The sequence below is a fragment of the Sinocyclocheilus rhinocerous genome, unplaced genomic scaffold (assembly GCF_001515625.1).
Source record: "Sinocyclocheilus rhinocerous isolate Xijiao unplaced genomic scaffold, SAMN03320098_v1.1 scaffold1538, whole genome shotgun sequence".
NCBI lineage: Eukaryota > Metazoa > Chordata > Actinopteri > Cypriniformes > Cyprinidae > Sinocyclocheilus > Sinocyclocheilus rhinocerous.
In genome coordinates, this window is record NW_015661872.1 from 936655 (window position 1) to 948327 (window position 11673).

Here is an 11673-nt window from a genome sequence, read left to right on the forward strand (position 1 = left end):
ATGGTTGCTAATGGTGAAGGAATAGCAGAGCTGTACCCCTGTGGAGAGGATGAGTGCAACAGAATAACGTTCACTGACTATTCAGTGCCCATACCAGAGGTAGCGAACTCCTGGATTCTGATCTTCAGGTCAGGAACACTTATTTTACACTTTTAGCAAACCAATAGTTTACTAAAAAATACATTTTTATTAAGAAATACAAACTTTGAACTCAAAGTTTGCTTGTAATTTTCAGCGATTTCTAATTCTTATGCTTAAGTGATTTTTCTTGTCTATTCTCATTTCCAGGGAGGTGTTTCATGTTCCTAAGAACATGCTGCTTGTTCCTAAGATCTTCTCCCCTCTTCCTGTATGTATTGTGCATGTCATCAATAATGACACTTTAGAGGAGATACCCAAAGTCTTTAACAGGGTGGAGCCATACATATACACCCCAAACAAGGTTCGTCTCTGTCAGTAGGACAACTCCTCTCCCATTTTTTTTTATAAACTTATACATTAATTTTTTATATTGTATGTCTTCTTCACACTCTATAGGAGGGTTATACATTTGTAGCTGAGGCGCAGACTGGAGACACGCCTGTGATTGGAGGAAAATGGCGAATGTTTCTTATTGGCTGCCGGGAACCCCTGCCACAGCTGGCCAGAGAAACACCAAGCAATAACTTTTCTGTAAAAGAGTTGAAAGGTTACTACATCCCTAATCAAAAGGACATCATCTGCAGGTTAGCACATGCATAAAGTGTACTAAGTAATAGCTTATTATTATTACGTTGAAGTTATATTGAAAGCACTGCAGAGCTGGACAATCAGTTGTTGCATCAAGACTGATCTAAACTGTGTGTTTTTTCCCCTGCCAGGCATGTGGTGAAAGTCTCCAGTGATCACAGTGCTACTGTGCAGTTTCAGACTTCAAAATCAGACGTCCACATTAAACTCAGTATCCTAGATCATGAGAAAGAGGTCGTCAGCAGTCAGGGCAAAGGGCATGTCATCATTCCAGTCTACTGCTTTTTAGCCAGCAATGGTTTGTACACACACACACACAAACATCTATCTGTCTATCTATCTGTCTGTCTGTCTGTTGCTTCATTCTTCGTCCTCCTGGGACGTTCGTATTTACGGGTTGACAAGTCTTAATTACGACATCAGGTGTGTTCAAGTCACTTTGGTCGGAACAGGATGGCTTTTCTACATAAAACTTCTCTACATAAAATTCAACGATTTTTTAACTCTACGTCTACAAAATGATGAATAAAAATGTGCATAATTTTGTTTTTGCTTTTTTTTTTCTGTTTTATACAACTTATGAAGGTGATGTAAACTTAATGTATATTCTGTGGTAATTATACAATAATATGATATTTTGTATTCTGTATGTAACTTCTATAGTTTTATTTAACATTACAAAAAAGTTATAATTTTATTAATTTCAACAAATTTACCGTCAAATTTTACAGACGCTGCATATCTATAGTCTTTGGCTGCGTCCATTCCATCCAATATGTTTTCTCACTGACACGCCAACTCAGGGCTTAAAGAAATTGTTGAGTTTCCCACTCATAATTACGACTTTGTGGTTGCGTTCATGTGCATTCAACTCGTAAATGTGATCTATCCGACATGACTTGAACACACCATGTCTGTCTGTCTGTCTATACATTATAAGTTTGGAAATTTTTTGTATTTTGTGTCTTTGGGGCCAATCAAACAGGATTAATTTTTGCTTTGAAAATTCAAGATGTGGGCAGTGGTATGGGGAAAAAACGCAAGGCGTCAAAATGCTGCTATTTTTTTTTAAGAACTTGTTTTAATTTAAGCTCCATGTTTTTAAAATGCTGTATCATGTGCAAGATGCTGCAAAACACACTATCCTGTTTTGTCAAATTAAATGTCTTTACTGCCTCAATTTAATGAATCCTTGCTGAATAAAAGTATTTCTTTCAAATAAATAAGTAATTTTTTTAATGGTAGTATATTTATAGCGGCCCCAAAAAGTTATTGGAAAATTTAAACACTTAAAAATGGTATGAATGTCTTTGCATTCTACAGATTAGTTTTTTTTTAGATTATAAATGATAAAGAAATAGATATGAACAGTAATTCATAATTGATCAACTTAAACTTGAAATTAATTATAATTCATAGATAAAACTAAGAAAAATATTTATTCCCTTACTGTCAAATTATTTTAATAATTTTGATGCAACTGCTGCAGGCATTTTTAAACAGACACATTTACGTATGCACATATTTCGAACAAATCACAGATAGTCTGTCATCCACAGACTGTGATGTTCCTGTAGACTCACAAAAACTAAGGTATAGTTTGTACTCCTTTCTTTTCCTTTAGTCCAAGTGTTCTTGTCCACCCACTCCACATTTTGTCTTAACACATATTCACTATATAAAGTCACTGTCTCAGTTACTTAGCTACAGCCTGACTCTGCCAGCTCTAGAGTGTATTTATAGGGTATTCATTTGTGTCTGTATGTGTGTGTGTGTATTGGTTGCAGGCGGTTCTGTGGCCCAGGCAGGGGCGAGGCAGGATCAGGGCAGCCTTATAGCAGAAGGGAAAGTGACAGGAGGGGGCGAAGGAAAGGAAGGGAGTGACCAGCACCCTACAGACACACTGGTACCTGTCACCACAGACACTTCTGTGTGTGTGTGTGTGTGTGTGTGTGTGTGGTAGCATCTGAACTTCTAGTTACAAAGTTCTAAGAAAGAATAAATTTTTTTCTGATTGTGTTTATATATTGAAACCAGTCTGTTTGTATGTGGATTGCTGATCTCATATAGTTTACATGCCCTTTATGTTCATTCACTGATGTTTCTTTCTGATGTTTTATAATTGCGTGTATGTGTCTGCAGTTTCATAAGTATTATATACAGACGGAGGTGTTACAGGAGAGCTGGCCTTTACATGAATCTCTCTCCTCCTTCATCCAGAAACTCAGAGACATAGAGCGCAATGAAATGAGAGGTACGGTCAGTCATACAGAAGATGCTAAGTGAATAATGCAGTGTATTGGACACATATCGTCCTTCATTGATTAAAAACAAAGTTTTAGTGACTAATTTTTACATTTCTATTTAGTTTTCATTGATTATAACAGCGACACAAATTGGACCAATGACAGAAAGGATGACAGATGCAACACTTTATAAGAATGCATCATAAAATTACCATAAAGATTGGACAATACAGGATACTGCAGTACTTTTTGACAGCGAAATGTGCTAAAAATGTGCCTTTGCTGGTTGATCCAGCCCTGATGATTCAGACTGGATCCACTCAGTTTGGCAAACAACTGCCTGCTGAAGTTTCATGCCATCGAATCTCACGTTTTGGAGATTGTTTGTATCAGCAAAACAAGATTCTAAAATCTTGTTTTTTGTTTTTGTTTTTTAGTAGTAGAAGCCAGGCTTGGAAAATTTATTAAATTATTAATTTAGTTTTTAAAAAGTATTAAATTAAAATATTAAAATATTAAAATATTAATTTAGTTTTTAAAAATTTAAAACTCTTGTTTTTATTTATTTTTTTTTTTTAATAGAATTTTTTATCTTTAATGAAAGCATTTATCACTGCTTGTTTTTGTTATTTTTTTGGTAATAGAAGCTAGGCTTGGAAAATGTAATTAAATGAAAAAATGGAAGTAATTTTATCTGCCATTCTATTTAGTTTTGATTGCTATTAGCAGTTAACATTAAGAATTTAAAACTCTTGTTTTTGTTTTAAAACATTTTTTTTATATTTGAATATAACTTTTTTATCTTTAATTAAAGCATTTTTCACTGCTTGTTTTTGTCTTCGTAATAGATTTTTATTTATTTATTTATTTCAATCCTTGTCCCAGACTCATCTGGCTGTATGTGATTTGAATCTCTGCTCATGTTTTCTCATTCAGTCTGAAGCATACTGAATAGGCTGACTCTCGTCCCACCTGTGCTTCTTTTGATTAACTGAGAGCTGGCCGTCAAAAATATAATGGAAGCCTACTAAATTCATCTGCTTGTGGTTAATAGGGAGATGCGATTTGCTTTGCCCTTGGACGGGTGACATAAGGTCATTTGCTGTGGGTCAGCTCAGTGGAAGAGCTGAAAACAACCTTGATTTTATTGAGGAAAAATGAATAAGCAGGAAGCTCATAGAAATGGAAATGGAAAGGATTGAGAAGGAGGGAGAGGAAAAAAGAGAGCTAGTCTATTGGATGCTTGTGTATTGTGAAGTGGTAGTGGAGATTAACTAGTTTGCATGATGGCCTGGCTCCAGTCATAATATTAAGATTCTTTTGTCCTCCTGATCCCTTGATATTAAATGTATTCCTTGTTTTGTTTTGTTTTTTCTTTTTTTGTTTGATTGTGAATCCATAATTAAAATGAATCTAGGTGGTTAAATGCCTCGGATTGGGCTTTTATCACTGGTGTGAGTGTGTGTAGATCCACGTGTGCTCACTGTACTTTCGCAAGCGTGTACGTCACAATCCACACGTGTCTCTCGTTTCATTTCCCGATAAGCTTGTGTAAATGGGTCAATGGGAAGTCAAATGAAGTTGGCTCTTGGCCTCTGGTGCCCTGGGAAGTATTTCTGGAGGAAAGTGAATTGAATTAACCCATTTGAGTGGCTCTCAGAGGAGCAGGAGCCACCCTGAACAGTTACTACACACACACCAATCAATAAATGCACATGGGAACCAGGCCCAGTGCACTGAACTCTGCCGGATGTTCATCGGCACATATAGAAGGCATGCAGTATGGCTGCCCTTTATGCTTGCTTTCAATGCCCTGTGTCTGAGGTTTGTGCAGGGTTCTGTTGTATTCGCATATCATGTAAAAAATCAATACAAATAAATTTAACCTTAAATTAAAAAAATAAAACCTCTCTTTAATTAAGTACAAATAACATCCCTGCTGATGACTCTATTTTACATTTAATCTGAGCATAATTGTTAACAAGCAATAGACAATCCACACTCAAAGACCCAAAATAGCTCTCTGTTATACTGGTTCAGTCTCATATTCTCAGTGAGTTTGATATACAACGAGTGAGTTGAGACTAAGTGACATGTTGGTAACACTGTGCTGTCAGAGAGCACAGTGTGACTTCAGATTAAATCAGTAATCAGGGTTCTGTGATGGTGTCCTTATGGATAAGTAAACTGTCCAGTAGGATGTACCCTTACACATAGAATAACTGAAGAAGGTGAAAGAGATTTAGTTCTGTTTTTTAAATAGAGCAACACTGCCATCTAGCAGGATCTACATCTGCATTTACATTTCTAAAAGCCTCAGGAGGCTTTGAATAAAACACTTTACTTTAAAGGTTTTAAGTGTTATTTTTGTGTTACAGCATTCTAATTTTTATAAATAATTACTGTTTTTAAAATAAATGACAACTGGTTGAGCCAATGCCAAGTTTTTACCAACCTAGAAATGGCTTGCTTATTCATATACATTTACTTATTATAAACATTTTATAAATATATATTTAGTACTAATTTTGTACTTATTATAAAATTATTTTCATTTACTTATTAATATGAACTTACTTGTTAATATAAATATTGACAAATTACATACATATTTAAAAAGAAATCTTGTATTTAAATAAATGTGTTAATCATGTATTCAGAATAAAAGTCATTTTATTATTAATTTTATTTTATAGAGATACTTTTGGCTCACTTTTGATTGAAGACCTCTGTATTTTTTTCATTCTGTATCATCTTGTCTGTATTACATCTATTTTTCTTTGGCAGTGTTTGGGGATATTTTGGATAGCACATCCACGCCTTTGGGTACAGACCAACAAAACAAAGAGGGCCAGAAATCTGCTCCCAAATCAACCCAAAAGGCCAAGGAACGAGACAAGGACAAAGATAAACTAACATCTAAGTCAAGCTCCATTATGGAGCAAGTCAGTATAGTATATGTGTGTTTGTGCATTTATTTTAATGTCAGTATCGAATCCCACCGTTTAAATCATTCGCCCCCATATTCTCCTGTAGAAAGAGCTTCTTTCGTGAATATTGTTCATTGTGCTTTACAGACGTGCACATTTCTCTTAAGTTCAAGTTTTTTTTAACCTTGGAATGGATCAGGATATAATGTTTAAATTTATACATTTGAGGACATTTCAGGTTAAGCTCTGATACAGTGCCTCTTTGTCAGAAATGTAAGAAAGAGACTTTATATTTTCAAAATTTTAAAAGGATGAGTTGTAAGTATACACTACTGTTCAAAAGTTTGAGGTCAGTTTTTTATATTTATATAGATTTTTTTTTTGATTCAGCAAATTTGATCAAAAGTAACAGTAAAGTCGATTATACTGTTAAAAAAAAAATTTCTATTTCAAATAAATACTGTTATTTTGAACTTTTTATTTCTGAAAGAATGAAAGAATCTTGAAAAAAATGTAGCATGGTTTTCACAAAATGATTAAGCAATTGTTCTCAGCATTGATAATAGTAAGAAATGTTTCTTGAGCATTAAAATGGCACATTAAAATGATTTCCGAAGGATCATGTGACACTGAAGACTGGATTAATGGCTGCTGAAAATTCAGCTTTGCCATCAGAGAAATAAATTAAATTTTAAAATATATTTAACAAGCAAATGGTTATTTTAAATTGTAATAATATTTTACAGTATTATGTTTTTTTTTACTCTATTTTTGATCAAATAAATGGTGTTTAAGAGACTTCTTTTAATCTTAACGACCCCAAACTTTTGAACAGTACTGTAAATGTCAGCTTGTTTATTTGTGTGTGCAGAGTTTGGATGAGAGTAAGCCCCACTGGACCCTGCGTGTAGTGAGTGACCACAGTGAGGCAGGAAGTATAGAGGTGAAGAAAGACACTGAGAAACTAGAGGAGATCAGAGCCATGAAACTGGCCTGGGAAGCAGCTGAGCCCGGCAGAGCAGCAAAGGTACCACATAACTGAAAGGTAGAAGTAAATCTGCTCTGTGTGCTCAAACAATCCTGCATGTGTATCTGATTGGTTTGTTTTGAAGGCTCATCAGTCTCGGCTGCACTATCTCAAAGAGCTGCAAGAACATGCAGAGAGTAAAGAGCCTGTCACGGCTGAGACAGGTTAAACACAAAGATACACACATCCAGATTGTTTAATACAGTTTTATATGGGCATATTTATTATATGACTTAATATTTTCAATGTTTGTATTTTGTAGACAATCAACCTCAGCCCCAACAGAGTGGAGAGTTCATACAGAATACTGACAAAAATGATATTGATTATACACCATTTATCAGGTACCACAATTATATTATATTATATTATATTATATTATATTATAAAAGTTCAAAAGTTTGGGGTTGATAATATTAAAAAATATATATATTTTTTAATGTTAATCAAGGAAGCATTTATTTGATCAAAATAACAGTAATAACAGTAATATTGTGACATTACAATTTCAAATAACCGTTTTATATTTTATTTTAATACATTTTAAAATGTAATTATTTCCTGTGATGGCAAAGCTTTCAGATACCATTCTAATGCTGATTTGGTACTTAGAAAACATTTCTTATTATTATCAATGTTGAAAAGGCTCCTTGCTTAAAAAAAGTAAAAAAAAAAAAGACCCCAAACTTTTGAACGGTAATGTATATGATCTTCGCTTTCTCTCATAGTTTCACTCTCTTTTTGTTTGAAGGAAGTCTTTGCCGCAGCCTCGTCTGAAGGATGAAGTGTTGGAGGAGGAGCAGAGGAGGGAACGCTCTGAGAAGTTCCAAAGTTTCCGCCTGATCTGGGACAATATTCTGGAACAGCGTAATCAGGAAAAAATTGCACGCAAGGAAATGATGAAACGACAGCTAGAGACTTACATTGGCTTTCAGGTTTGTCATGTGTCGATACTATAAATGCAGATTTACACCACACAAAATCATTGTTTTTATTGTTGGTATTTGTACCATAGCAGAGAAGTCATTAGAAAAAAACCCATTTGATTTCCTGTTATAGGACACAATGGATGCATATCGGCAAAAGATGCTGCAGGCTCGTGAGGCATTCTGTTCCCGCATCCTAAAGGAGCAGTCACATAAGAAAATGGAAGAGCCACCTAAGGAAACAGTCGAACAGGTTGAGCTAGAGAAAAACCCTACTGCGGTCCAGTCAAGTGGACGTAAGAGTGGGGGCAAGAGGAAGTGATCTGACCGACCAAAATTTCATAGCAATCAAATAAGCAGTCACTCATTCTAATATTACTCTTCATTTTATTAAGAATATTGCATTGCCTGTCCTTTTTGAAAATATATTAAGATAAGATTTATTTTGTAACAAGTGAATTCAGTTTGTAAGATTAGCATGCAGAGTCACCTTTCACTGTCAGGTTATCTTCCTCTGTGATTCTTTATTTAAATGGTTACTGTCAGGATTGATTTGAGCAGCTCTGAAGGACAGCCTGTCTCAGAGTGGCGGATATTGTTTCCCAGAAGACACTGCAAGAGTAGTTCCGGAATATTATTGTTCCTATACATTCAAACTAAGTACTAAATGTCAATTTATTACATACTTTACAGATGAAATTAAATTAAAATTAATTAGATCCTTGTATGGTTTCCAAGTTTTTTTCTAGTTAAAAAATGTATTTATATATTTTATCACATAGCCGCCATGAGATAAAATGAGTGCTGGAACTTAAGCACAAACACAATGACAATGTGATGTGATTAAAAAAAACAAATAAATAAACACTTGATGAATCTCCCAAGTAAATTAAATTACTTTTATTATAGGAATAGATAGCTACATTAAGCTGTGATAAATGATTTATTACTATTTAGCCATCATTTGAGATATTTGAGGATATGTGTTACAACAGAAATATATAAATCATTCCAACATGTTACTGTTAAGTGAAGGTACATTGTCAATGTAAAGAGCATTTTATTGGACAAAGTTGCATATTGCAGGATGAGTCATCAACATTTTTGGATCAGTTTTCAGAACATAAAGCATATATATATATATATATATATATAGAAAATCTCCTATTTTAATTTGATCAAGTTTTTTTTTTTCTTTGACAACATGTATTGATTCATGCCACGATGCTTTAGTTTCCACTTCAAACTAATGTGTGAGACCTCCGTTTTTTTTAAATGGAATGCTGGATTGAATCAGAAAGTTTCCTGCCAGCTGCATGCAGCAAAGTGACCTCAGTTGTCTGTAGGTGTCACATCCGGGACAAGGAGGCAAACAGGCAGAGTATTTCAAAGGATTAGTGTTTATTTAACACAACGGAGAAAATGCTTCCAACAGAAAGGAATCAACTTAGAATAACTGGAAGCTGAGAACACAGTCTTATCTGGTGTCGAATACAAGTTCCTTGGTCGAGAGCAGAAGAATCCTAGGCTTTAGGCAGGCAGGAGAAGAACCCGAGTTGAGATGCTTGTAACCTCGAGACCAGCCGATGAGTGACTGAGGTGAGTGTGTATTTGACTGGTGTGGTAAGTGGGTGCAGGTGTCCGTGATTAGTAATCGGGTGATTGTGAGCGGGTGTAGGAGGCTGATTCGGCTGGTGAGGCAGGTGTTTCCGTGACAGTAGGATTGCAGTCCTTTGTATTTTTGTTTTTCTAGGGGTTTTGGGAGGCCTGCTCCAGGAGATATTATTCAAATCCAGTGGACGGTTAGAGCATTACTCACAGCCTCTCATAAGATGTCTCTGCTCATAAGGATAATTAAGGTTAAATCTCTCTGTGTCCCTTTTCTCTCTCACTGTTCTGTTGTCTCATCCCTACAACAAACAGACACAAACTTGAGTTGGGTGTTTTTTTCTCTGTCTGTGAAGCAAGACATCTGAAGTGAGGTAGGGTCTGGGATATGTGTGTGTGTCTGTGTGTAGGTGTGTTCCCTTTTCTCCTCAGTCTGCAGTCAGTTCTCCTCCAGCTATACCAACCCTCACCTCCCCAGAAATCATATGAGGGAGCTAATCCACTAAACCACAGTCAGAATTTGCACATGTACTCGCAAAACATGACTTATTTTTTGCGTTGCAGTCGTCAGCTCAATATAAGGTATGAGGAAGTGCTTGAGCAAATGCACAAGATTTAATTCTAGTCACTGAGTGCCACACACCACAATAATAAAAAAAATATATATATTTAGGCTATGCCTCATATTAGCCAGACATGACCTCTTCTGGCTGATGGCACTGTGGAGATTAGCAGAGGCTGACAAAGTACTCAACTCCATTACTTGAGTGAAAGTACAGATACTGCTGGTCAAATATTACTCCATTACAAGTAAAAGTTGTAAAGACAGATTTTTACTTAAGTAAAAGTACAGAAGTACTTGCTTTTAAAAGTACTTAAGTACCAAAAGTAAATTTCCTTTTTTATGTCAATGCACTGTTTTATTATTGTACGTAGTACTTGCAATACTTCTGAAGCAACTTACAATACATTACACCTACTGAATACACTGACTAGCATCTTTGGAATAAAGAGCTTTTAGAATGTTAAAAACCTATACAATATTTGTCTTTCAAATGTAGTGAAGTTAAAGTCATAAGTTCCCAGAAAAAATAATACTCAAGTAAAGTACAGATACTCAAAAGGTGTACTTAAGTACAATACTCAAGTAAATGTACTTAGTTACTGTCCGCCTCTGGAGATTAGACAAAGGGCTCTCAAATATCAATTGTAGTGTCCATGTTTTTACCCCCATGTCTTTGTCTTCTCACACATTCACCTCTATCACAGGAACTGAACAAGGGCAGTGACTGACATTATATTGGTCTGCGTGTCAAGTTGGAGTGAAGGTAAGATAAGTACGGCTTTAAATTTGAATCCTGAGAGGCACAAAAGACATTGTCGAAAGATAAATCTTTTCTCAGTTAATAATGAAATCAAATGATAACTTTCTACTAACTGCTACTAAGCCCTGATAATTTCCACCAGGAATATTTACGTGTGTGGTGCATAGACTCCCAAAGCAGTGACACCTAAATATTCAGGTGAACCATACCAATATTGGTTTATGAGATAAATCCCTGCTGTTTATATAATGAGAAAATGATTGTGTGCTGACAGCTATAAGACAGAATCCCCATCTGGAATGGTGCATCATCTGGGCACATGATGTGTTATGATGGGACTTTCTGTACAGCGTCTGATAACACAATCTGAATGACAGCACTTAATTGAGAAGGTTTCGTAACTGCATTAGTAATGGCCCAAAGCAGCGTTTTGCTCTCATAATTTTGAAAGGGTGCTAGAACGTCACGTCCAGTTTCAGCGACAAACATAAGCCCTGATAATTTCCACCAGGAATATTTACGTGTGTGGTGCATAGACTCCCAAAGCAGTGACACCTAAATATTCAGGTGAACCATACCAGTATTGGTTTATGAGATAAATCCCTGCTGTTTATATAATGAGAAAATGATTGTGTGCTGACAGCTATAAAACAGAATCCCCATCTGGAATGGTGCATCATCTGGGCACATGATGTGTTATGATGGGACTTTCTGTACAGCGTCTGATAACACAATCTGAATGACAGCACTTAATTGAGAAGGTTTCGTAACTGCATTAGTAATGGCCCAAAGCAGCGTTTTGCTCTCATAATTTTGAAAGGGTGCTAGAACGTCACGTCCAGTTTCAGCGACAAACAACCAAGCAAAAACCGGACATAATTT

General features: G+C 35.6%; 1 protein-coding gene across 1 annotated transcript in view; it reads left to right on the plus strand.

The window, feature by feature from the left end:
• The window catches only part of LOC107726608 (androglobin-like), a 36836-nt gene extending 28307 nt beyond the window's left edge, over positions 1-8529 (plus strand). The window contains exons 23-34 of the mRNA XM_016536250.1: positions 5-128; positions 289-442; positions 538-725; positions 861-1027; positions 2517-2635; positions 2872-2983; positions 5763-5920; positions 6777-6932; positions 7018-7096; positions 7195-7276; positions 7684-7867; positions 7992-8529. Of these exons, the coding sequence (XP_016391736.1) occupies positions 5-128; positions 289-442; positions 538-725; positions 861-1027; positions 2517-2635; positions 2872-2983; positions 5763-5920; positions 6777-6932; positions 7018-7096; positions 7195-7276; positions 7684-7867; positions 7992-8180 (1712 nt within the window). The 3' untranslated portion in view covers positions 8181-8529. The remainder of the gene's footprint in view (positions 1-4; positions 129-288; positions 443-537; positions 726-860; positions 1028-2516; positions 2636-2871; positions 2984-5762; positions 5921-6776; positions 6933-7017; positions 7097-7194; positions 7277-7683; positions 7868-7991) is intronic.
• The last annotated feature ends 3144 nt before the right edge of the window (positions 8530-11673 follow it).